Source organism: Sphaeramia orbicularis, chromosome 16 (genome assembly GCF_902148855.1).
Source record: "Sphaeramia orbicularis chromosome 16, fSphaOr1.1, whole genome shotgun sequence".
NCBI classification, from domain to species: Eukaryota; Metazoa; Chordata; class Actinopteri; order Kurtiformes; family Apogonidae; genus Sphaeramia; species Sphaeramia orbicularis.
Genome location: NC_043972.1, coordinates 50,940,025 through 50,967,905, shown reverse-complemented (window position 1 = coordinate 50,967,905; position 27,881 = coordinate 50,940,025). Strand labels below are relative to the sequence as shown.

At 41.7% G+C, this 27,881-nt stretch overlaps 1 protein-coding gene across 2 annotated transcripts in view; it reads left to right on the top strand.

The window, feature by feature from the left end:
* The window catches only part of vwde (von Willebrand factor D and EGF domains), a 49,963-nt gene that overhangs the window by 19,650 nt on the left and 2,432 nt on the right, over positions 1-27,881 (top strand). Inside the window, exons 16-29 of one of the 2 annotated variants that reach the window (XM_030157285.1) lie at positions 746-860; positions 3,457-3,713; positions 8,349-8,568; positions 8,737-8,874; positions 9,769-9,939; positions 10,876-11,262; positions 14,409-14,504; positions 14,687-14,782; positions 14,873-14,968; positions 15,089-15,184; positions 19,191-19,286; positions 21,192-21,287; positions 21,384-21,479; positions 27,675-27,770. In XM_030157285.1, the coding sequence (XP_030013145.1) occupies positions 746-860; positions 3,457-3,713; positions 8,349-8,568; positions 8,737-8,874; positions 9,769-9,939; positions 10,876-11,262; positions 14,409-14,504; positions 14,687-14,782; positions 14,873-14,968; positions 15,089-15,184; positions 19,191-19,286; positions 21,192-21,287; positions 21,384-21,479; positions 27,675-27,770 (2,056 nt within the window). Of the gene's footprint in view, positions 1-745; positions 861-3,456; positions 3,714-8,348; positions 8,569-8,736; positions 8,875-9,768; positions 9,940-10,875; positions 11,263-14,408; positions 14,505-14,686; positions 14,783-14,872; positions 14,969-15,088; positions 15,185-19,190; positions 19,287-21,191; positions 21,288-21,383; positions 21,480-22,017; positions 22,761-27,674; positions 27,771-27,881 lie in introns of those variants that run through there. The other variant, XM_030157286.1, reaches the window with a different exon arrangement.

Here is a 27,881-nt window from a genome sequence, read left to right as displayed (position 1 = left end):
CTGTTGCTAGTATAATTACCAATAATTTAAACAAATGTCCATAAGTGTTAATACTACTACTACAAATACAAGTACTAACAGTGGTTATAGTACTACTGCAGCTGTTAGTACCAATAATTGAAACTACCATCTATGTATCGTAGCTGATTCATTTATCAAGACAGCCCTGTCTTGATAAATGAATTATCTACAATAATTGCATGTGGAAGACAGTATGAAACTCTATCATACCATCTAAGTAAATATATAATAAATGCTATCACAACTAACTTAAGTTTTCGGGTTTGTTACCCGCGTCCAGATATTCCTTGACAACAAATGAGAGGTTGTCAGAAGAATCAGATACTACCTCTTTTCACTGTACAATGAATGATCTTTTGTTCATTTCTGCTGTTTGAGTTCACTCAGAAGAAAAGGTATTCACACAACTAGATAGAAGTACAGAGCATTCCAAATGTGGCTGTAAAATGTACAGAACACCAGATCTGTTAGTAATTTAGCAACTACTTAAACACAGGAAACAATTAGGATTGTTTTCTTTGGAGCAAATGTAAAGGTTATGGGGTTTTTAGTGTTTAAACTAAACCGGCTTTGTTCAGTTGTGGCCATGTTCTGTGTACACATTTTATGAACCCAGGGGTATGTGCTCACCATTTAGCATGTTTTCCATTATCAAGGGAACTGTGTTTCAAGGGTAGATGAACATTGAACCCCATGCTTCTTGATGTTTATATTTTATTCCCAGGATAACACCTGCAACATTGATGGTCAGTGTTACAGCAACAACGAGACCAATCCCAGCAGCCCTTGCCTCACATGTCGTCCAGATACCTCCAAACACACATGGTCCATAGCAGAGGGTATGGAATAATATTCTTATAAACTAATCTACAGCTATAATGTGAGGCTGAAAAAGTTGTTTTCGTGTCACTTCCTCAGAGCAGTCGGTGTTGGATAGCCATCAGTGAGTTTGTGGTTGGTAGTCACCCAGGGCTGTTTTTATAATTTGTCAGCAGCTCTGTGCAGATTGGAGCCATTGAAGTTGCTTCAGTCCTCTGGCGTTGATATGAGCACAGCTTACCTCATTGTTGTACTTCTAGACTAACTTAACTTTTTTACTGAAAGTAGGTCAGATGTTGCCCCACTCAGGACTGTTATCAAGCACAAGCAAAATATGCAGCATAAAGTTAACTGCAGTCAAATTAGTGACCCATAGAACTATAACAATAAATAATGAAATGTAATGATACCGATCAAGGTCATTACATACACCACATGTAAAAGATAAAAATCATATCTGGCATCAATGCAGTTTATTTTGCTCTGTGTCCTGGGTTTGCTCACGTAGTTAAAGTATTTACTTTAAATACACCACTATCACTAAAGACATTTTTAATGTCAATTAGAGCTGCTTCTATTGATAATTTTTGTATTTGATTAATCTACCAATTATTTTCTTAGATTTGATTTGATTAAATGATTATTTGAATAAGCAAAAACAAACTGTAAAAATTTGAAACAGACTTGTCTGAAAATGACACACAAGTGGTTCTTTATTCCAGGACCAGCTGAAACAACTACCACAAAAAGTATAAAAGTAAAAGGATATATAAAAAATCGAAGTGAGTACTGATGCAGTACTGTGGCACAAAATATCGGTTTGTCTATTCCCCTCATTATATTATGTCTAGACTCATAAGTTGTTATATCCCAAAAAGTACCACGGCAATATAGCAAATAGGTCAACCTTAGAGCCAGTGGATGTTTAGCTCACTCGGTAACATATTGAACTGCAACTCGGAAAACAATTCAATTTCCGGTTGAAGTAGTGTTTTTTTTTTTTTTTGTTTGTTGGTTTTTTCAGAAGATTTTCAAATTGGGGGGCACCGTGGACTGTGTGGGTGCCGGTAGGTAAATCCAACACTGATATAAATCAGCCACTGGGACAGCGCTTAGAGTGCAGAATTCAGGCCACAGCACTCAATACACAACTGACACAAAACTGAGAAGTCACATGGCACACTGCTGCATCTAACATGTAGCTCCACCCACCTTCTCCAGCCTCACTGACTGCACAGAGCAAAGAACACCATAAAACAGTATTTAGAACAACAATTCCTATTCTGTACTGTATACTATCTCTAATTTGTTGTTTCTTCCATCAATTGCCACAGTGCTGTGGTAGCAAAATACACAAAGGAATGTGTATACGCCATATATCGCCACAGTACTGTGGCAACAAGAAGCGAATGAGTTCATGGAACAGTATCCACGATTGGCTGTAGTACAAATGCTAACATTTGATTGGCTCTGTGGCAATAGACAAACCAATATTTCGTGCCGCAGCACTGTGGCAGTAGCCATTGCCATAAAAATATCTATATAGAAATAAAAACAATAACAGTATTGCAGTCTTCAACAAATTAGTATTCTACTGACTAACTTACTGACAACTAAAGATGGAACTAACAACGTAACAACAATTTAACATTCAGCTTTGTGTTGATCCTGGCATCATGTACATCACAATAAGCATCTGTGTGAAACACAATGGTGGAACCAATGTTTAGCGGCAGAGAAATTAAGGAAACAATGCTTTCATTTAGGAAAATTGTAATCGAATAATTATTTTCATTAATTTGAGTCGATTAATCGATCAGTAATTTCAGCTCTAATCCCAATGTATCTTTCCTGGTTAAAAAAAGGTGAAATAAAAATAATTAACTTTTCACATATTTAAACATGCAATGAAGCTGTTCTGCATTAACTCTTCCTCATCAAATTTAAAATCTACTTAGGTTTGTGATCTAGTTTGCTGACTTGCACACTTACATCATATCAGTTTCCAGTGATGTTTAAATACTGACAAATATTTCAGCTATTCACTGTAACTATCTGTCCACATGCCCTTTACTAATGTCACATTAAAGTTTAATGTCACATATATCTAGTTCACTACAATGAATGTAAAAGTGTGTGCTATTTTATTGAGTTACCTCTAAGGGAAATGCTTTTAATTACTGAGTTTGTATTTATGTGTATTTGGATATGATATGATATGATTTAAATAAATTAATAAATAAATCCCCTTGTATTATTATTATTATTATTATTATTATTATTATTATTATTATTATTGTTTTGTTTTGCTGTTTTGTTTTGTTTTGTTTTGTTTTTTTACAATATTTATGGAGTCGAGTGGAGCTTTTTGGACACAATAACCCACTGTAAACTGGAATGTAGGTCTGGTTTAGAAATATAACAACATTCAATAAAACAAACCAGCTTATCTAACAATTGACTAGTTGCAACTGAAAAACTGATCAGAAATGTAACCGAGCAATTCAGGGGAACATTTCCAAAAGTTCAATTTAGAAACAACGCATTAAAACTTCTGTAGTTTATTCCTCTATCTGTTAACACTTAACATTAAGATTTTTTTGTGCTCTCCATCAGAGAACAAACCTCCAGTTCTCCAGTCATTGCCATTCTCTCTACGATCTTTCCATGGAGAGGATTTCATGTACCAGCTTCAGGCTCAGGACCCTGAGGGCTCAGATGTGCTCTTCAGGCTTGAATCAGGCCCAGAAGATGCATCTGTGTCTCCAGCCGGACTGCTCATGTGGAAGGCCACCTCTGAAACTAGCAATACACACACTTTTCAGATTACTGTGTCTGACGACTGTAATGCTGAGACCAGAGCTTCAGTACAGGTGACTGCACTTATTCGTGTTATATATAACATGTTGCAGGTTTGCATAGCTATTAAAATGAGGATGTACATGACTATGTATGCAAATGGAAACCCCTTCTGCTTAAAAATAAGTATGTTTTCATACTCTTTCACTATATTCTGTGAGTGTTACCATGCAGATGTATGTCTGTGTTAAGTTTAACATTGTCAGAATGTCAGAACAAAAAAATGCCAAAATGCAAGCAAGCTATGCTTATTACAAGCAATCAAAGCAAATTTATTTACAGGTGACTTAATATATATAAAGTGGGACACTTTTCAAGCAGATAACATTGGACATCATGCAAACCATTGTTGTTTTTTTTTTGCTTGTGAATGGTTAAATCTAATTCAATATTAAGACAAAGCTAGGTAGCTTTCCTTTAAATGCGAGTCTCTCCCCAATAAACAACAAAATACAAAACTATATTTTCAGGGGGAAAAAAAAAAAAAAAAAAAAAAAAAAAAAAAAAAAAAATATATATATATATATATATATATATATATATATATGTATGTATATATATATATATATATATATATATATATATACATACATACATTATCTTCCGCTTCTTCCGGGGCCGGGTTGCGGGGGTAACAGTCTAAGCAGGGACGCCCCAGACTTCCCTCTCCCCAGACACCTCCTCCAGCTCTTCTGGGGGGACCCCGAGGCGTTCTCAGGCCAGCCGAGAGACATAGTCTCTCCAACGTTTCCTGGGTCTTCCCCGAGGTCTCCTTCCGGTGGGACATGCCCGGAACACCTCCCCAGGGAGGCGTCCAGGAGGCATCTGAAACAGATGCCCGAGTCACCTCAGCTGGCCCCTCTCGATGTGGAGGAGCAGCGGCTCTACTCCAAGCTCTTCCCTGGTGACTGAGCTCCTCACCCTATCCCTAAGGGTGCGCCCAGCCACCCTGCGGAGGAAACTCATTTCGATTGCTTGTATCCAGGATCTTGTCCTTTCGGTCATGATCCAAAGCTCATGACCATAGGTGAGGGTAGCAACGTAGATTGACCGGTAAATCGAGAGCTTCACCTCTCGGCTCAGCTCCTTCTTCACCACAACAGCCCGATACAACGACTGCATCACTGCAGACGCTGCACTGATCCATCTGTCAATCTCACGCTCCATCCTTCCCTCACTCATGAACAACACCCCAAGATACTTAAACTCCTCCACTTGAGGCAAAGACTCTCCACCGACCCGGAGAGGGCAAACCACCTTTTTCTGGTCGAGAACCACGGCCTCGGATTTGGAGGTGCTGATCCTCATCCCGCTCGCTTCACACTCGGCTGCAAACTGCCCCAGGGCACGCTGAAGGTCCAGGTTCGATGAGGCCAACAGGACAAAGTGTTCTGCAAAAAGCAGAGATGAAATCCTGTGGTCCCCAAACCGGACCGCCTCCGGCCCCTGGCTGCGCCTAGAAATTCTGCCCATAAAAATTATGAACAGAACCGGTGACAAAGGGCAGCCCTGCCGGAGTCCCACATACACCTGGAACAGGTCTGACTTACTGCCGGCAATACGAACCAGGCTCCTGCTTCGGTCATACAAGGACAGGACTGCCCTTAGCAAAGGGCCCTGGACCCCATACTCCCAAAGCACCCCCCACAGGGTTTCACGAGGGACACGGTCAAACGCCTTCTCCAGGTCCACAAAACACATGTGGACTGGTTGGACGAACTCCCATGAACCCTCAAGCACCCGATGGAGAGTATAGAGCTGGTCCAGTGTTCCGCGACCGGGACCAAAACCGCATTGTTCCTCCTGGATCTGAGGTTCGACTATCGGTCGGATCCTCCTCTCCAGTACCCTGGAATAGACTTTTCCCGGGAGGCTGAGGAGTGTGATCCCCCTATAGTTGGAGCACATCCTCCGGTCCCCCTTCTTAAAAAGGGGGACCACCACCCCGGTCTGCCAGTCCAGAGGTTCTATCCCCGACTGCCATGCGATGTTACAGAGACGTGTCAACCAAGACAGTCCCTGCACATCCAGAGACTTAAGGTACTCAGGGCGAATCTCATCCACCCCCGGAGCCCTGCCACCAAGGAGCTTGCCAACCACCTCAGTGACTTCAGCTTGGGTGATGAACAAGTCCACCTCTGAGACCTCAGCCTCTGCTTCCTCTACGGAAGACGTGACAGTGGGATTTAGGAAATCCTCGAAGTGTTCCTTCCACCGTCCGACAACATCCCCAGTCAAGGTCAGCAGCTCCCCACTTCCACAGTAAACAGTGTTGGTGGTGCACTGCTTTCCCCTCCTGAGGTGCCGGATGGTTTGCCAGAATTTCCTCGAGGCCGACCAGTAGTCCTCCTCCATGGCCTCCCCAAACTCCATCCAGACCCAAGTTTTTGCCTTCACAACCACTCGGGCTGCTGCAAGCCTGGCCAGTACCCATCAGCTGCCTCGGGAGTCCCACGGGCCAACAAGGCCCGATAAGACTCCTTCTTCAGCTTGACGGCATCCCTTACTTCCGGGGTCCACCACCGGGTTCGGGGATTGCTGCCACGACAGGCACCGGAGACCCTGCGACCACAGCTCCGAGCAGCCGCTTCGACAATGGAGGTGGAGAACATGGTCCCCTCGGACTCAATGTCCCCAGCCTCCCCCGGGATCTGGGAGAAGCTCTCCCAGAGGTGGGAGTTGAAGACCGCGCTGACATCGGGCTCTGCCTGACGTTCCCAATAGACCCTCACAACACGTTTGGGCCTGCCAAGTCGGTCCGGTTTCCTCCTTCACCAGCGGATCCAACTCACCACCAGGTGGTGATTGGTTCACAGCTCCTCCCCTCTCTTCACCCGAGTGTCCAAAACATGCGGCCGGAGGTCTGATGATACATCACCGAAGTCGATCATCAACCTCCGGCCTAGGGTGTCCTGGTGCCAAGTGCACTTATGGACATCCCTGTGTTCGAACATGGTGTTTGTTATGGACAAACTGTGGCTAGCACAGAAGTCCAATAACAAAACACCACTCGGGTTCAGATTGGGGAGGCCGTTCCTCCCCATCACCCCCCTCCAGGTCTCACTGTCATTGCCCACGTGGGCATTGAAGTCACCCAGGAGAACAATGGAGTCCCCAGTTGGAGCACCATCCAGCACCCCTCCCAGGGACTCCAAGAAGGCCGGGTACTCTGCACTGCTGTTTGGCCCGTAGGCTGAAACAACAGTGAGGCACCTGTCCCCGACCTGAAGGCACAGGGATGTGACCCTCTTGATCATCGGGGTGAACTCCAACACATGGCGGCTGAGCTGAGGGGCTATGAGCAAGCCCACACCAGCCTGCCGCCTCTCACCGCGGGCAACACCAGAGAAGTGGAGAGTCCAACCCCTTTTGAGGGGTTGGGTTCCAGAGCCCAAGCTGTGTGTGGAGGTGAGCCCGACTATATCTAGACGGTATCTCTCAACCTCCCTCACAAGCTCCGGCTCCTTCCCCCCCAGCGAAGTGACATTCCATGTCCCAAGAGCTGGACTCTGTGTCCAGGGATGGGGTTGTCGGGCCCCCTGCCGTCTACTGCCACCCAATCCACACTGCACCCGGCCCCTATGATTCCCTCAGTGGGTGGTGAGTCCACCGGAGGGCGGGCCCATGTTGCTCCTTCAGGCTGGGCCTGGCCAGACCCCATGGGCATAGGCCCGGCCACCAGGCGCTTGCATTCGAACCCCAACTCCAGGCCTGGGTCCAGGGTGGGGCCCCTGCTGCGCCATACCGGGCAACGTCACGTTCTTGAGTTGTTTCATTATCATAAGGGCTTCTGAACTGCTCTTAGTCTGGCCCGTCACCCAGGACCTGTTTGTCTTGGGAGACCCTACCAGGGGCATAAAGCCCCCGACAACATAGCTCCTGGGATCATTCGGGCACTCAAACTCCCCCACCACGGTAAGGTGGCAGTTCAAGGGGGAGTATATATATATATTTATATATAGGGTTAGGGTTATATATATATATATATATATATATATATATATATATATATATATATATATATATATATATATATATATGTGTGTGTGTGTATGTATGTATGTGTGTGTGTGTGTGTTTTTTAACTTTATTTGCAGTGTACATTTTCTACTAGTGACATTTACATCTTCTGAATTTTTTCTCTTTGGAAAGAGGTCGTAGTGTCATTTTGATATATTTAACAAGGTGTTTTCTATGTAAATAAGCACAACAGACACAAGTTATTATTCTATTATTCCAAATATAGTGTTTTCAAAATGTTATTATGTGTCTGTTAGGTGTTTTTTTTTTGTAAAATACTCCAAACTTCATATGCACAGGGAACATTTACTTCACAATGCTTTTTTTCTCCCTTCATTACCAACTTTGACATTCATTAAGTAGTGAGACTGCTATTAAAGGCATTATTTCTTCTTTTTTCCACTAGAGGTCAGTGATAAGTTGTAGTTTTCTGCAAGGGGAACTAGCTTTTTGCATAAAAAAGAGCGTAGTCCAGAGCATAGTCCATCTGTTTTAGCAATAGTAATGATAAAGTAGCCAATATTTTCCTCTCCTTAACAAAGTCATACATTTAAAATAGATGACAGTTCTAAGCTGACTGAAGTGGTTTAGTCTTATGTATGAAGCATTTTTTTTCTTTTTTCCTCCAGGTCTCTGTGCAGGCCTGTGAATGTCTGAACAGTGCATCCTGTGTATCCAGTGTCCATGTCCCTGCTGGCAGCGGCTCATACCGGTGTGTGTGTCCTGATGGGTTTGCAGGGGAGAGGTGTGAGGTGGACATTGATGACTGTAAACCCAACCCCTGCAGACTGGGTCGCTGTATTGATGGGCCCAATTCTTTCTCCTGCATCTGCCCTCCTGGAATGACAGGTACACCCACAGACAACCAAGATACAACCAGGTTTTCAAACATTACATACCATGTTTTTTATTCTTTATTAGCATTTCTTAGACCACTCAAATGAAAAATTGAAGTCACACTTTCAGTTGTGCTGTATTACTACATTTGCCTGCTGTATTATACTGTTGTTCTTTTAGGCCATTCCTGTAGAGAAGATATAGATGAGTGCACCTCTCAGCCATGTTTCCATGGAGTAGCCTGTAACAACACACTGGGCTCCTTCATCTGTGGATCTTGTCCACAGGGCTACAGTGGAGATGGCAAAAACTGCACATGTAAGTGACTCTCATTGATGCCCTATTCACATTGCAAAATGTATCTCCACATTTAACCTCTTACTGCCTAAATTTGTTCACAATTATTACAAATTAATTAATTATTTGTGCTGTTGCCATCAAGTAGATGCTAAATTAAGTGGAGATTGTTAATTTTAATATAACACATATAATAGCTATGATGCAAATTTTGGACATTAAGAAGAATTGTCATAGTAATAATTAAACACATTTTTCAGTCTGAGGTATGTAGATTATTTTATTGATATTACTATTGATCAGTTCCTCCAGCAAACAATCCAAACAAAACAAAAATCATCCAAAAATCAATAGAATGTCATGAAAATGATAGCGCTGTTGCCGAAACAGGTGGTTTAAATTGATCCATGAACGTCAGGGATCATAGATAACCAGGTAAGTACATTCACAGATGTTGAACAGCACCTCATTACAAAAACAGTCAAATGCTGAGGCAAATTCATGACAATAGTTTACAAGGGGTTGAGCATCTATTCCTAAATAGAGCTTTATGTCACAAACAGCATCTAAAGTGAAGATTAAAAAATGGTGACAGTCCTTATGGTCCTTATGGTGACAGTCCTAATTTTCACTTACCCATTGTTGTTTTGTGTAATGAACATGCAGCATTGTGTATGTAGATATTTTGTGAAACAATAGTCATGGGGACATTTTTTTTTTACATGTAGGGGAAAAATATTCAGGATATCTGGGCAGTTGTGAAGCAGATGGACATTTCTAGATGTTAAAAATGTGATTATCTCATTATTACCATTGCCTAAAAGTAGTAAAATTCTACAGGATAAAGAAAAGTGTGCTGTTTGTACAAAATTTAGTTTATGATTCTAATTATGTTCACATATTTTTCCACATCAGCCAGAGTACAGGTTTCAGTGAGACCCAGACTCTCAGGTGTCTCCCCATGCTCTAGAAGGCCGTGCCACCCTGGGGTGCAGTGTTTTGAGAGCAGTCACATTGCAGCAGGTTTTGTCTGTGGACCGTGCCCCCCTGGTCTCCACGGAGACGGACGCACATGCACATCAATAGGTATGAGGGAGGTAGCTGTTTCAATCCAGAACTGATCTTGTGAACTGATGTAGTCTAAGTTAATGTGTTTGATTTGTTCCAAATGTTTGATATCTAATTAATGAACCAGATAATATAACTGGACACTAGACAGATGTCTTATCTGTCCATTTTTCATTTTTGCTAATGTTAGTGTTTTATTTATTTTATTATTTAAAAAAAAATGATGTTTTTTTCCAGTACCTTCCATGTGATGTGAATCCATATTCAGGCCAGATACTTTAATCCACTGATCAAATAAAATCCACTTCTCTCTATTCAATTTTACTGTGTCTTCTGTCTTAACAACATTTGGATGTATAATTATTTTCCTACTACACGCCATGTTAATTGTCTCTTTTCATCATAAGTCTATATCAATTCATATTTAACAGTATTTGCTCTTCAGTCCTGCCTATGAACAACATAAACATAGCCTTTTATGTTTTAATCATATGCTTATTTCACCATATTTGTCACCTACAACACATTTTTCACACACTGCTGTCAAAAGTCCAATATCAAATTTGTTGGGCTTTAAAATACACTTTTTAAGATCATACTTCTCAACCTCTTCAGAACCACTCTGTGACTCACTTTCAGTTCAAATCTAGAAAAATCTGTAGTTTTATTCACTGTAATGGTTTGTTTCCTGTGGTCACCTATAAACTGTGTCATATCCCCTTAATTATGCTAGTCATGCTCTTTTCTTCTTTGTAACTTAAGGCTGTTCAGTTAAAATGAAATGATATGACATGTTTTTAGCTTGAATCACATTAGAGAGAGACCCCTAGTGGCAGAAATGATGTGTTGTGTGTTTTAATGAAGTATTGAATGGTTGATGTTGATGTTATGTTGACACCCAGGCTTTATTTTGTTATTTTTAAGCCATTTCCTCTAACTTCCAGTGTTTTACAGGCCAGGGGACAGTCATCAGTGGAGTAGAAGGGCAAATACATGTCACCAAATCAAATTCCGTAAAGGAAATAGCATCCACATCCACATCAGCTAGAAGACCCCCTGACAGGAAGACAAGTCCTGTAACTGTGAGCTCCAGCAGTAGGATGATGTCATCTACTGACAGGAAGTCCACTGCAGCCCCCACTGTCCAACGAAGCCAGCCCAGTGGGGTAGAGCTCAACCCTGACCTCACCACAGGGGTCAGACGGGGTTCACCGCAGCGCCATGTGACCTGTGCTGATGCTCCTTGTTTTCCTGGTGTTCCCTGTGAGCCCACGGTCACTGGAGCATTCCAGTGTGGACGCTGCCCTTATGGTTACGCAGGAGATGGAGTCACATGTAAAGGTAGAGAGTCAAGTTACAAGACAACTTAAAAGCCCAAATATGAAATAGTTGGAGCAGTTTCTGAGAGTGTATACTTAAAAGAAAGCAATGATGTATGTGTGCACTGACTTGTATGCATGTTTTGTCCAGTCCACTTTATGTCATTTGTAAATATAGCTTCCAACACATTAAAAAAAATTAAACAGGAGCAATTTAGGTCTAAGAATAGGTTAACCCATATACAGTGGGGCAAAAAAGTATTCAGTCAGCCACTGATTTTGCAAGTTCTCCTACTTAGAAAGATGAGAGAGGTCTGTAATTTTCATCAGAGGTACACTTCAACTATGAGAGACAAAATGAGGGAAAAAAAAATCCAGGAAACCACATTGTAGGATTTTTAAAGAATTTATTTGTAAATTATGGTGGAAAATAAGTATTTGGTCAATAACAAAAGTTCAACTCAATACTTTGTAACATAACCTTTGTTGGCAATGACAGAGGTCAAATGTTTCCTGTAAGTCCTTATCAGGTTTGCACACTGTAGCTGGTACTTTGGCCCATTCCTCCATGCAGATCTCCTCTAGAGCAGTGATGTTTTGGGGCTGTCGCTGGGCAACACTGACTTTCAACTCCCTCCACAAATTTTCTATGGGGTTGAGGTCTGGAGACTGGCTTGGCCACTCCAGGACCTTGAAATGCTTTTTACGGAGCCACTCCTTTGTTGCCCGAGTGGTGTGTTTGGGATCATTGTCATGCTGGAAGACCCAGCCATGTTCCATCTTCAATGCTGTCACTGATGGAAGGATGTTTTGGCTTAAAATCTCATGGTACATGGCCCCGTTCATTCTTCCCTTAACACGGATCAGTCGTCCTCTTCCCTTTGCAGAAAAACAGCCCCAAAGCATGAGGTTTCCACCCCCATGCTTCACAGTAGGTATGGTGTTCTTGGGATGCAACTCAGCATTCTTCTTCCTCCAAAGATGACGAGTTGAGTTTTTACCAAAAAGTTCTATTTTGGTTTCATCTGACCAAGTGATATTCTCCCAATCCTCCTCTGGATCATCCATATGCTCTCTGGCAAACTTCAGATGGGCCTGGACATGTACTGGCTTAAGCAGGGGGACACGCCTGACGCTGCAGGATTTGAGTCCCTCTCGGCGTAGTGTGTTACTGATGGTAGCCTTTGTTACTTTGGTCCCAGCTCTCTGCAGGTCATTCATCAGGTCCCTCCATGTAGTTCTGGGATTTTTGCTCACCGTTCTCATGATCATTTTGACCCCACGGGATGAGATCTTGGATGGGGCCTCAGATCGAGGGAGATTATCAATGGTCTTGTATGTCTTCCATTTTCTTACAATTGCTCCCACAGTTGATTTCTTCACACCAACCTGCTTGACTATTGTACATTCACTCTTCCCAGCCTGATGCCTGTCTACAATTTTCTTCCTGGTGTCCTTGGACAGCTCTTTGGTCTTGGCCATGGTTGAGTCTGGAGTCTGTTAGAGGCTGTGGACAGGTGTCTTTTATACAGATAACGAGTTCAAACAGGTGCCATTAATACAGTTAATGAGTGGAGGACAGAAGAGTTTCTTAAAGAAGAAGTTACAGGTCTGTGAGAGCCAGAAATCGTGCTTGTTTGTGGGTGACCAAATACTTATTTTCCACCATAATTTACAAATAAATTCTTTAAAAATCCTACAATGTGATTTCCTGGATTATTTTTCTCATTTTGTCTCTCATAGTTGAAGTGTACCTCTGATGAAAATTACATACCTCTCTCATCTTTCTAAGTAGGAGAACTAGCAAAATCAGTAGCTGACTAAATACTTTTTTGCCCCACTGTAGACCCATTGCTACTTTTATGGCAGTTCCCAAATAATAATAAACTTTATTGCACACACAAGTCCATATAACATGGGCCTACAACATACACACAACATACAGGATAAATAGAATAAAAAAGAGATACAGAATTTGTGTACATTTTAATGTATGCAGACTATTGCACCAATGCCGTCTCAGTTTAGAAGTGAAATGATAGCAGCTTTTCAGGGGGCTGACTAGGGCCTTTTTTATGGGGTTCTCTGATTTATCCAGGTGACACATAAAACTATATATCAACTGTCTTAATCGTGCCTCATCAGTTGGCACTCTTTTGGTCACAGTTGACTGGCACTATGAGGCCTAGGGCCACCAGATGATTTTAATTTAGATTTTGGCTGTAAATCATGTATTTTCCTATATTTAATTTAGATGTTCATGCAAACTCCAAGTAATTTCAGTGGTTATTATATCAAAACAGAGAAAACTGAAGAAAAAGTGACTTTTCCAGCAAAGATATCAAAAACTTTACATAGATTTCACTGGTGAATCAATGTTGTAGAAGATGACAGTTTTATTTTAGATCAGTAGATGCTTTTGGTCGCCAGTGGATGTTTGATCACATGATCACATCACCTATTTCACACAGTACACTCAAGACTACACCCAAAAAAACAGTGAAACGTGACATAACTTGGTGTTGAAAATCTGCCCACCATCTTCACTCACTGTCATTGAAGAAATTAGTACAAAAAAAGTTTGTATTTTGTTTTAAGTTTGAGTGATGCGTTTTTTTTGTTTTTTTTTAATCTCTTCAGTGTATTTCATTATTGTAACTCATGAAGACCCAAACATCCACTGTTGACCAAAACCATCTACTAAACTAAAATGTTTAATACTTGTTGATCCACTAATCCTATCAATACATGTAAATTGTGTAAAACAACAACAAAAAAAACAGTTTATCATCTTTTCATGGTCATCAGATATGACCAGTTGGATATTCAGACTGGATGGAGACACTGTTTTTTATGTTCAGTTAATGATATTTTTACTCCAAAAGTCACTTTTTCTTCAGTTTTCTCTGTTCTGATATAATAGCCTTTGGATTTACTCTGAGCTTTAATGAACATCTACATTTTCAGTAAATTAAATATAGGAAAATACATGATTTACTCAGAGGACAATAATATGATAAATAATGATAAATCAGTTGGGAAAGACTCAAAAAATCATTTGCAAGTTGTGACAAAAATAGTTGTGGGTCTTTAAAGATTATTTACAATATTTAGGAAGACACTGCAAACATTAAAGTAGTATTTCTGATTATGTTGTGCTTGCTTCAGCTATCTGCAGGTATCAGTGTGGGCGAAACATGGAATGCACACTTCCTAACACCTGCACCTGTAAAGAAGGATACACTGGATACAAGTGTCATATAGGTGAGGGGGCCAAGAGCAGGATGTGGGTTGGACTTTACATAGTTAATGTAAAGTCATTAGTATTAAGTAATCAAACAACCCCAACAGCTTTAATTCTCTTTTGCTGCTGTCACTACCAACATTTGCTTACTTCTCAACAAACAACCTTTTTCATCAAAGATGCATGTTGTCTGTCCTGTCAGCGGTGTGTCGACCTGACTGCAAGAACCAGGGAAAGTGTGTGAGACCTAATGTGTGTGAGTGTCCTGTGGGTTACAGGGGACACACCTGTGAGGAAGGTAATGTGAACTCATATTCACAACAGTTGAACATGGTGTCACACGAAATGCTCTCAGAATATCAATGACTGTGTTTGTATCGTTGTGTAGCAAGCTGCGAGCCGCCATGTCAACACGGAGGCACCTGTCTGGCCAGAAACCTGTGTACCTGCCCCTATGGCTACGTGGGGCCGCGATGTGAAATAAGTGAGCTTTTATTGAGTTACTTGGTGAATCATTCACAAAGATTATTGGTAGATTTAAATGCTATGATTAGAGCTGTGATGTTAAAACTCTGATAAATCTAAAATATATCTTTCTTAACAGTGGTGTGTAACAGGCACTGTGAAAATGGAGGGGAGTGTGTTTCTCCTGACGTGTGTAAATGCAAACCAGGCTGGTATGGGCCAACATGTAACTCAGGTACATACAACAGACATACCAACAGCCCACTCCAACACAAGTTCAGATGATTAAAAGATTTTTTATTGTCAGCTCACTACATGAACAGGACATACAGAGAATTGAGATACTCACCTTGCTATTTAAATGCCACGCAACTAGAAAAGAATGAAAAATACTGTAGATTAAGAATAAATAAAGTGGTGTAAAAGATCAAATATAATACAATAAAAAAAGATATCAATCAAACCTATTTCGACAGATAGACAGATAGATAGATAGATAGATAGATAGATAGATAGATAGATAGATAGATAGATAGATAGATAGATAGATAGATAGATAGATAGATAGATAGATAGATAGATAGATAGATAGATAGATAGATAGATAGATTCTTTATTCATCCCATAGGGAAATTTACATTTCCAGTAATAGTTGTGCAATACAGCAACGGGAACTCTACTGAGTGTGTGCAAAACAGTTGAGGTACAGTCCTTGTGTAGATGTGGGGGTGGGTTAAGCATGCTACATACTCAACATGAACACTGAAGTTTCTTCTCACTCCCAGCCCAGTTTAGGAGTTCTCGCAGCTTGCTCTTGACACACCATCCAGGCAGAAGTTCTTTATCGTGGGGTGTCTGAGAAGTATTGCGTGATTGGTCAATGTAGAAAACCTCCCAGGAGTTTGGCACTTGAGTTTCTCGTAAAGTATGAAATGTCCTGGCCAGAACAAACTGTTCTTGTTCTTGCCCCCTTGAGTGGCAGAGTATGTAGCAGGCTTTACAGTCCAGTGGCAGGGAGCAAAGGGGGTAGATAGTGGACTGAGTTCAGCATCCTGACAGCCTGATGGACAAAGCTGTTCAACAGTTTTGTGGATTGAAGGCAGGACGCTGAAGAGTGAGTGGGAGGGGTGGGAGTTGTCACCAGCAATGCTGATGGCTCTGCAAGTGAGGTGGGTATGAAAAATGTCTGTGATGGAAGGAAGAGGGGCACCGATGATCTTGCTGCCTGTCTTCACTATGAGTTGCAGAGTCTTTGGGCAGGAGCCAGTGCAACCTCCGAACCACAAAGTGATGCAGCCTATGAGAACACTCTCAATGGCCTCCCAGTAGAAGGAACACATGACGGGGGGGGGACTTGTGCTCTCCTCAGTTTGTGGAGGAGGTAGAGGCATATTTGAGCCTTCTTTGCCAGTGATGTAGTCTTGTCTATCAAGGAGAGATTATCCAAGATGTGCATCCAAGGAACTTGGTGGTGCTCACACTCTCCACAGCAGCACTGTCGATGGTGAGTGGGGGGTGTTGCAAGTGACTTCTCCTGAAGTTGACCACAATCTCTTTGGTTTTGCCCATGTTCAGGAAGAGATTGTCGTCCTTACACCACACCATTGGGTCACCTCATTTCTGTTGTTGGCTTCATCATTGTTGGTGAAGAGGCCCACCACAGTCGTATCATCTGCAAACTTGATGATGCGATTGGTGCTGTAGGTTGGTGTACACCTGAGGGTCAGCAGGATGAAGAGCAGTGGGCTAAGCACACACCCTTGAGGGAGCCCTGTGCTCAGCCTGATCATCTCGGAAGTATTACTGCTGACTTCCACATTTGGTGGCCTCCCCGTGAGAAAGTCTAGCACCAGGTTTCAGAAAGAAGTTTTGAGTCCCAAGTGTTTGAGTTTTTGTATTAGCTGCTGGGGGAGGATTGTGTTGATGCTGAACTAAAAACTAAGAACAACATTTGCATGTATGCATTCTTTGAATGCAGGTGGGTGAGGGTTGGGTGAAGAACAGTTGTGATGGCGTATTCTATGGACCTGTCAGACCTCTATGTGAACTGAAATGGATTGTAGTTGGGGGGGTGGACTTTATGTACTGCATGACCAAAGTACTTCATAAAGATGGAGGCCAGGGTTACAGGCCGATATTCATTGCGGCTTTGTGGCATCGTGCGGGACTGGTACTATAGTTACAGCTTTGAAACACACGAGGACTACAGTTTGGTTCAAGGTGATACACATCCAGGTATGGTGTCCTGTCCAGCAGCCTTGCGTGGGTTAATCCTGAAGAGCGTCCTTTTCACACTACCTGAAGCCAGACACACAGCCTGCTCATCCAGGGGAGGAATGATCTTTTGTGCTCGTGTGTTGTTTTGTGTTTCAAAGCGGCCAAAGAAGTCACTGAGGGTGTTTAGTGACGTGATGTCACTCACAAGTCTGCGGTGAGGTTTTATCGTCTGTGAAGGTATGGATGCCATGCCAGAGTAACTGTTCATTTCTGGTATTGCTGAAGTGTTCAGATATTTTCTTGCTGTACTATCATTTTGCTTCCCTGATATGCGTGACTGGTTGGCTCGAGGTGTTTCAAGCCCTTCAGTGTGTCTGGCCTCAAAGGCTACATCCCGAGCCCTTCGGAGCTTGTGAACCTCTCCTGTCAATCATGGCTTCTTGTTATGATGGACAGTAATGGTTTTGCAGTGAGTGGCATTAGTGCATTTTGTGATGTATGCTGGAAAAGCCTCGGTGTATTCTTCAATATATGTGTGGTTATTATGAGTGGCAGCTTGTTTGAAAATGTCCAAGTCTATAGTGTTAAAGCAGTCTCTCAGAGCATACAAGGCCCCTACTGGACACACAAGTAACTCCCTTTGTGTTGTTGGTCTGATGACTCTCGCTCTGGGTCTATATGCATGTTTCAGCATGATGATCCTGTGATCAGAGAGACCCAAGTGGGGAAGGGGAGAGGCTTTGTACGCTCCAAGTATACACCAATTCCAATAAGTTGCCTCCTCTTGTTGGAAAGTCCACATGCTGATGTAGTTTGGGAAAAACCACCTTTAAATCCATATTGATTGATGCTGACTTAGACTACCCCCAACTTTGTTTACAAAAATCACCTAGCAATAAATTTAACTACTTGTAAAATTTGTTTTGAAACTTTTAGCAACTTTTGAAAAGTGACTCAAACGCTAAAATACACATTTTTTCCTCTAAATAACATGAAATTTTTTTCTTCATCAGTCAGAAAAACACACAGTCTGTCTGCCTAGCTGTAAAATCAGTGTTTCCAACTTATTCACTTTGTTGGTATATTTAGTGATTTTTCAGACCCCTCTAGAGACTCTTTATCAAAAAAGCAACTTGTGACAAATCTATCAACTTTTTCTGGTGTTATTGGAAACTTTTGGAGACTCTGACATGAAAGTATGTATCGTTGCTTGTATAAAACAAATCACAATATAAATCATTCCATTAACATTGACAGTTTTCTCTATTGTCTCTTTTTGGTCCATTTAGATTGTGATGTAGACTGAAAATGAAAGATGTTATGGTTAAAAATGTTCATGTTCATGTTGCAGGCTCCTAAGTTAAGGTTAAAAACCAAACCAAACTGATGAAAATTTAGATAAAAACTATACAAACAAATAAATAAGTAATTCCTCCAGATTGTCTCTTTTGAGTCACTTTAGCCAGTTAAGCACAGATAAAGGAGGAGGGTTCGGAATTGAGACATAAAAAAAACCAAGAATTGACAGAAATGATTGAACAATAGCATCTTGAAACATCTCTGTTGCTTCTCCCAGGTTTCTGGTTTGTCCTTTTGGATCTTGTATTTCTGCATAAAGGCAGAAAAGCAGGTTTGTAGTTCTTAACATATTTAGGGTGTTTTCATACTCACTTTTTGTCTCTCCCGCAATGTTATTCCTCTCTCCTCCATTGTTCAGTTCAATTCCAATCACATTTACAATTATACAAATTAGGTGATGGCATCATTTATCAACTTCTGGCAATGTTTAGGACAGACAATAGCTACTTTCCTTACTGAGGAGCTGCAAGACTGAGAAGCTTCCTTTACACATGAAACATTATTCTACAGTTTATGTGTTTACAGTTGGCTATCATGATCAACTAAATTGATGTCTGATGTATCTGTGTCTTCACATGAGACAACAGCACATACAGTAGATTGTGTTTTCTTTGTGTATATGAACATGTATGTTAAAGCTATAATTTCTATTGTGCTGTTAACAGCTGTCTGTAACCCTGTGTGCCTGAATGGAGGAACATGCATAAAACCAAACATCTGTGCCTGCCCCAGTGGATTCTATGGCTCCCGGTGTCAGATTGGTAAGAGACCAACACAAACTGACACTATATTTGTAAGCAGTTATAACAGGGTCCAAAGACCCCGACACAAGTCTGATCCAAAGCAATGCCAACCTACCTGAAGCTTTCCAAAACCAATGAGAGCTGACCTCAAATGTTGAATATCTACAGATTAACTTGAAAAAGTACATTTTGCATATTTTCTGATTTTGTTAATATATTTTTTTGGTAAGTGAGTGTGGTATATATCAGCACATGTTCAAGGATCACATGGTATAAAATGAAATATCTAAGACAATAATTGTTAAACTGGTACAAATGACACTGGTGTGATGTTTGCTTGCTCTCGCGGTAGAGGGACAATATGAATAATTGAACAATAATTGAAAATCATTAACTCAACATGTCCAATTATCTAAAACATCACTATGAGTGAAATTACCTTAACATGAGTTCACTAAAATAAGATTGAAAAAACCATGCTGTTCTTGTCATATTTTGTTTTGACATCAACATATTTATAATTTAGGCTACAAGCTGTGTACAAGCAATAGACTGTGATAGCAAGATAGTGTGAGGGGTACGTAAAACAATGAGTAGTTCACAACTACAGTTGTTACTTCAGATCAGAACTAAGAGGAGTGTGAAACAGCAGAAGAGTATAAGAGCGGACTGTGGACCATACATGCAGCTACTTTATTAAAGAGTGAAAGACATGAATTCATTATGACTCAAGTTACTTCGAATGTGGTTCAGGTGAACGATGGTGGCTCAGGCTGCAGTGTATGAATTCATGGAAGCACCAAGGCATTTTGCAGCCAAACAATGCAAATCAGTGATGAATAATTTGTAGAAATAAATGTTCCTCTTTTATGAATGAATGTAGCTGAAAATGAATTAATGTGCAGGAGATATGTTCTGAGGTGGTCTACAGACTAAAAGGTTTGAGAACCACTGAGTTAAGGTAGATCAAGCATACAGTATATATGTAAGATAATCAAACACTAAAGTTAGTTGCTCTACATGGAAAACCAAGTTTGAAAAAGTGGGAACGGGAGAAAAGTCTAAGGGCAGAAACTTAGAGTGACCTACAGTAGATTAGTAAATATTCCTCAATTTGCAACATGTGGATCTGAAGCATTTGAAAATGTGATACTTGAATTGTTCAGCACACTGTCGTCATTTTGTTTACTACATTCATTCTATCTAGCTGGTCTCACTGTGAAGCAGTGGTTCAAGTTAAACTGATAGACTGCTGTGCTGATGTATACCTTGCTGTGCAATTTCCATATAAACACATGAAGACCTAAACCACTGCCAGTGACTAAAAATATCCACTTCTACTGATCTAAAATGTTTAATAACTTCTGAACCATTAAACCTATCAATACATTGAAATAATTCTAGTAAAATACAGTTTCTTATCTTTTCATGGTCATCAGATATGACCCATTTGGATGTTCAGAGGCTCCGTAGTGAACCTGAAAACACCATCATCTGCAATTCACAAGTAAAACCCATGGAGTTTGATAAATGACAGTGGATGGAGACACTTGTTTTCATGTTTAGTTAATGATATATTGCACTGTACAAGTCACTTTTTTCTCTGTTCTGATATAATAACCTTTGAATTTACTCTGAGTTTTTATGAATGTCTACATGGTCAGTAAATTAAATATAGGAAAATACATGATTTACACTGAAAAATGCAAAATGCAGAGATTAATATCTTAATAAATGGTGATAAATCTCTTTAAAAAAGTTAGATTTAGAGAAAAATGAATTTGGAATTCGACACAAAAGTAGTTCCGGATCTTTAAGGGTTAAACACTCAAGTCCATGTCTTGAAGTATCCTTTTCATTGACTTCATTCAGTGAAATGGTACTTTAATTGTACCATCTTTCTCTGACCTGTATGTCTTCCAGCTGTGTGCAGTCCTCCCTGTAAGAACAGAGGTCAGTGTATGAGGAACAATGTTTGCTCCTGCCCTGAAGGCTACACAGGAAAACGATGTCAGAAGAGTAAGCTTGACCACAGCCTGCATTCTACATACTGCAGCCTACATACATCAGTGATGGAAACAGAGCTAATGAAATGTGCCAATTCCTGTGTTCCAGGTGTGTGTGAGCCCATGTGCATGAACAAAGGCAAGTGTGTGGGTCCCAACGCATGTTCCTGTGCATCCGGGTGGAGGGGCAAGAGGTGCAACATACGTGAGTCACTTAGGGATATGCCATTCTAATTCAACATATTTCATCTAAAATGAGATAATGTAACAATATACAGTTTTGATTTGCATAATTTACATGACAGAATGTAGGATGCAGTTTTTTTCAAAGGAACATACTGAGACTGCATCAGGCTCCTGGTCAAAGTTCAGCAATTTTATATCAATATATATTGGGATTTCCGTCCATCCAAAATATTTGTTCATCCCATTACTCGGACACTAATCACCCAATTCTTTTCAAATTTCACTTACATGTTCTTTACCACTAGTAGAGGTGCAGTGTACAGTTTGATGGCTGAATTTCCATTCGGGGATTTTTACAAATTTTCGAAAATTTCAACTTTGAAAATTTGTCCAACTCAGGCATTATTCACCCATTTCTTGTCAAATTTCACTCATGTTCTTTACATTTGCCTTTCTCTCAATTTTTGCATTTCTTTCAAATTTTTGACAAGCTTTTAAAAAGATTGAAAGTTTTGTTTCATTTTGTTGTCTTCTGCTTATCCGGGTCCGGGTCCCAGGGGCAGCAGCCTCAGCAGGAGCCCAGACAGCCCTCTCCCCAGCCACTTCCACCAGCTCTTGGAAGGATTCTGAGGCGTTCCCGGGTCAGCCAAGAGATATAGTTCCTCCACCATGTCCTGGGTCGGCCCAGAGGTCTCCTCCTGGTTGGACATGCCCTAAACACCTCCCCAGGGAGGTGTCTGGGAGGCATCCTCACTGAATGCCTGAACCACCTCAACTGGCTCCTCTTGAGGTGGAGGAGCAGCGGCTCTACTCCTTCCTTCCTGTGTGTCCGTGCTCCTCACCCTATCTCTAAGACTGAGCCCGGCCACCCTGCGGAGGAAGCTAATTTCAGCCACTTGTACTCATGACCTTGTTCTTTTGGTCCTTACCTAGAGCTCATGACCATAGGTGAGGGTCGGAATGTAGATCGACTGGTAAATCGAAAGCTTTGCCTTTCGGTTTAGCTCCTTCTTTACCACAACAAACCAGTTTAGAGTCCGCATTACTGCAGATGCTGCCCCAATCCACCTGTTGATCTCCCGCTCCATCCTATCCTCACTCGTAAACAAGATCCTGAGATACTTAAATTCCTCCATCTGAGGTAGGACCCCCCTCCCCCAACCCGGATTGGGTACTCCACCCTTTTCCAGCTGAGGACCATGGCCTCAGACTTGGAGGTGCTGATCTTCATCCCAGCCGCTTCACATTCAACTGTGAGCTGCCCCAGCGAGAGCTGGAGGTCACTGCTCGATGAAGCTAAGGGTGTTTTCACACTGCGTACCCAACTCTGTAACATACTTGGATACGTTTACACCTTTCCCACAGATGTTGCATTCACAAGCAAGTAGCCCATGCCCGAGTCCGAGTGGGTATTACAGGGCCAAAACAGTAGGTGCTGGTGTGGGAGGAATTCTGTCGCTATCCAACAAACACGTAAGTCAGAAGAAGACAAACCCTTACATCATCCACCAAGCAACTGTTCTGTTCATTTCTCTACAATGGCAGCAAGACAGGCACTGCGTATCTATCTGTTAGCCAGTTTGAGGCAAAGTGAAGAGGAGTGACCTTCATTGTCCCTGATATATCACTGAGTGGTTCGGTCATTAAGGTGAGCCTGTACCGTGTGGATCTGAGGCTTTTTTAGGTGACAACAGCAGCACCATCTATGGTCTTGTGATGATTAAGTCACTTCCGTTGTTAGAGTGGTGATTAGGTCATGTCTGTTCTCAGGCATGGATTGCTTTCACATTGCTACAAACGTACTCAGATACGGACTCAGGTACGCTGTGTGAAAGCGCCCCAAGAGGACCACATCATCCACAAAAAGCCTGAGGGCCCTCTACCTACAGGGGGAAGCAGAAGGGTCCAGTTCATTGTGAATCAGACAGGAGACCAAGCCAGGGGCCTTAGCAGTCTAATCCTCAGTTAAAATTGAAAGTTAAGACTCAAAATTAACCCCTGGGTATCCAGGGTTTCAGTGAGCAGGAGGGGTAAAGTGTTGTATGACCGGGCGGGGGTATTAGTAAGCTCTGTTTACTTTTTCACTTGTTTCCAATACCTTCCGTGTCATATGAGTTAGTTACTCCAAACTGCATTTACTACAATTGCAAATTGTTGTACTGCACTAGACAAATGAGACACATTTGACTTTAAGCAGTGTATGACTTTCATCACAATTTTTTTTTCAAATTTGTAAAACCCAAGTGATTGCCTTGTTATCAATAATCCATTAGTCTTTCCATGCTTATGCATCTAAATCACTTTCCTCACAGTGAACAACTTTGAAAATGACTCCATCACAAGCAGTCCGTTTGTTTACATACCAACACGTCACTCAGGCCTTTTCGGAAATTTTATCGCGAAGAGCATTGTGGGAATGGGAATTCCATGCAGTCGCAGCAGCAACAAACACAGATACGATAAGCAATGAAACCGTGTTCGCTACCGGGTCACAAGAAATGCAAGGAATCACTGTAAGTGAATTGTCATCTTATAATACGGGTTGTGTCATCATGAAAAACAATGCTTAGACATCAGTTTCATGGCATTTTTGGAATGTCATTGTGTAGACTCATCATACATGTCCTATAAGGAGCAAGTGAGCGGTGAGTGCCCGGTCATACCCTGTATGCTTGCTTGTATGATAGGGCTACACAATGACATATTCTGAAAATGCCATGGAACTTAAGTCTAAGTATTTTATTTCACAATCACACACCCCATATTATAAGATGACAATTAACTTAGAGTGATTCCTTCCATTTCTTCTGACCTGGTAGCAGACACTGTGGCTGCGTGGAACTCCCATTCCCATTCCCAAAATTCCAAAAAGGCCCAAGTGACAGTCAGTTAGGTATGTAAACAAATGGACAGCTTATGATGGAGTCATCTTCGAAGTTGTTCACCGTGAGGAAAGTGATTTAGGTGCGTAAGCACGGAAAGATTAATGGATTAGTGACAATTAGGCTATCACTCAGGTTTTACAAATTTGAAGAAAAATTAGTGATCAAAGTCATACACTGCTTTAAATGGGATAAAAATACTAAGATAAGATAAGAGCAGGGCTGCCCTTTGTCACTGGTTCTGTTCATAATTTTTATGGACAGAATTTCTAGGCGCAGCCAGGGGCCGGAGGGGGTCCAGTTTGGGGACCACAGGATTTCATCTCTGCTTTTTGCGGATGATGTTGTCCTGTTGGCCTCACCGAGCCTGGACCTCCAGTGTGCCTTAGGGCAGTTTGCAGCCGAGTGTGAAGCGAGCGGGATGAGGATCAGCACTTCCAAATCCGAGGCCATGGTTCTCGACCGAAAAAAGTGGTTTGCCCTCTCCGGGTAGGTGGGGAGCCCTTGCCCCAAGTGGAGGAGTTCAAGTATCTCGGGGTCTTGTTCATGAGTGAGGGAAGGATGGAGCGTGAGATTGACAGATGGATCGGTGCAGTGTCTGCAGTGATGCAGTCGTTGTATCAGTCTGTCGTGGTGAAGAAGGAGCTGAGCCGAGAGGCGAAGCTCTCGATTTACCGGTCAATCTACGTTCCTACCCTCACCTATTGTCATGAGCTTTGGGTCATGACCATAAGGACAAGATCCCGGATACAAGCAGTCGAAATGAGCCTCCTCCGTAGGGTGGCTGGGTGCACCCTTAGGGGTAGGATGAGGGGCTCAGTCACCAGGGAGGAGCTCGGACTAGAACCGCTGCTCCTCCACATCGAGAGAGGCCAGCTGAGGTGGCTCGGGCATCTGTATCGGATGCTTCCTGTACGCCTCCCTGGGGAGGTGTTCCGGCCATGTCCCGCTGGGATGAGACCTTGGGGAAGACCCAGGACACGTTGGAGAGACTGTAGGCCCTTTCCTACCAAAAGGCCCAGGAACTTTATTACCAGGAACTTATTTACCAGGAACTTTTTGGGGTAAAAAAGTTCCTGGTAACTGCGTTTCCTCCGCACCCGATAGTTCAGGGTAATTTATTCAAATCACGTTGATGATGTATGAGGGAGCAGTAACAGAAACTGTAGTCCAGTTCATGTGCATTCCCGAACTAATCTCTAGTTCAATAAAATGACACAGTACTTAAGTGGACAGGTTGGGTTTAACATTTTACTGGTTGTTGAATCACTTAATCCTTCTGGAATACATTTTAAATGAAGTTAACCATCATTACATATCCTTAATTTGCATTTAAAAATGGTAGAACATGTATTTTCAACTTCTCATTCCTTAAACTAAATCACATCTAACTTTCAGTGTGATGGATGGTTCTGTTTCATTTCTATTGTTTTATAGATATAGTCCAGGTTCAACCCTAAAGTCAGACAGATTTACTCAAATGCCTGCATTTAATTCAACTGCATACTACTGATAAAAGTAGTTATACTCATATTTTGATGCCTTGTAAATGAACAGACAGTATTAGGTTAGATTTTTTTTTATTATAAATTGAAACAAAACAAAGGTGCCTTAAGATTAAAAGGGAAATAAACATGTGTGAAAGGTTCAGGCTTTTGGACCAGGGTCTGGTCCAGCTAGTCCAGGACAGCCGGTCTGGAACTCCATGGTCCCGGTCCCTTTTTCGCTTTCCTACAGGAAAATAAGAAAAATGCTAAAATGAATAACAGAACACATGATGACAGATTCCTACCAGTGTGATGTAACATGTGAAATCTCTTACCTGGGCCGCTGTAAACAGCAGTAGACGATGGACCAGGACACAAACGAGCCACAGGTTCAGAAAAAGAGGCGAGTCCATCCAGCCCATTTCAGATGGAAATCACAAAACATACAGAATAAATCAGTGTTCAGCTCACGGCAATAACACAAATACATCCAGTTCTCTGATTTAGGTTTAATGTCAGACTGTTGACCAGTTAGCATTAGCATTAGTATTAGGTTAACCAGACTTCACTTTGGACTAAACAGCTGATGCTGCTGACTACTGTTACAGCATGGAACCAACTAAACAGGGAATATTTGTATCATATACATACCATTGGTTTGTTTGACAGTCGGATCCACTGCAACCGTTGTGGTCCTTTAGTTTCTTTTAATCCTGTATAAATTTCTTCTTCTTTCCTCGTATTTCTTTAGGCTTGTGTCTTATATTTGGCTCCGACAGCTTTTACTCGCTTGTTTCGTGTTGGTGATTCAAAGTCTGTCTGAATTTCCTTGTTGTCTGTCCACTTGTTGTAACTTCTCTTTCAGTCCATTTTCCGAATTATCAAAATACAAAGCTTGTGGAAATTAAATGAGTTAAATATTGGTGGTGAACAGAATGCGGAAATGCTGCCACTCTAGTCCACCACTCAGCCTTCTCCAGCACACAGCCCCACCCCCTAAAGTTCCTGGTAATCTGGAAAGTACTACCTCCTAACCAGGAACTTCTTCGGGGTAAATTCGGGGCCGGGGGAGGGTCAGTTACCAGGGTAATTTTCGGTGGAAATGCACCAGGAACTTTGAAAGTTCAGGGTAATACAGAAAGTTCCTGCAAAAGTTCCTGCGGTGGGAAAGGGCCTTATGTCTCTCGGCTGGCCTGGGAACGCCTCGGGGTCCCCCCGGAAGAGCTGGAGGAGGTGTCTGGACAGAGGGAAGTCTGGGCATCCCTGCTTGGACTGTTACCCCCGCGGCCCGGCCCTGGATAAAGCGGAGGATAATGAATGAATGAATGAATGAATGAAGATAAAATATGACTTGATGTGTTTAATATATATATATACATCCCCACTGCGGGGAAATTGCAATGTTTACACAAGCAGAAAGACAAAAACTGAAGTGCAGAAAGAAAGGCAGTAACATTCAAGAGTGACACAGGAAATATAAAACAGAATCTTATATTTATATTTCTTATTCTAATCTGTACATATACATATTTGCAATATAGTTGTACATGATGATGATATGATAATATAGTTGTGCATGATAAGATACAAGGCTTAATTTTGAGCTTCTAACATGACTGATTAACACCAGACTAGGAGCAACACAATTCTGAGATAGTGTCCAAATCTTCTATTGTAAATGCACTGCACTTCTGTAAAGAATGAATGCTTTATACATTTTCACTTGTATCATCAAAGTACCATTATAAACTTGTATGATAAAAGTCTGCAGTTGTTTTGTTGGGGATTCATTGTGCAGCACTGCTGGTGTTCTGTTGGTCATAGGTTTCTCTGTTCTGATTCCAGCTGTGTGTCTGCAAAAATGTAAGAATGGAGGTGAGTGTGTAGGTCCGAACACCTGCCACTGTCCAGTCGGCTGGGAGGGACTTCAGTGTCAGACACGTGAGTTTAATGTCCATATGAATACTTCAGCCTTTCATCATTGTTAGCGAATATACCTCAGTTTTATTATTTCTCAAGAAAAACAAGTTGTATATTTATAACATTTTATTT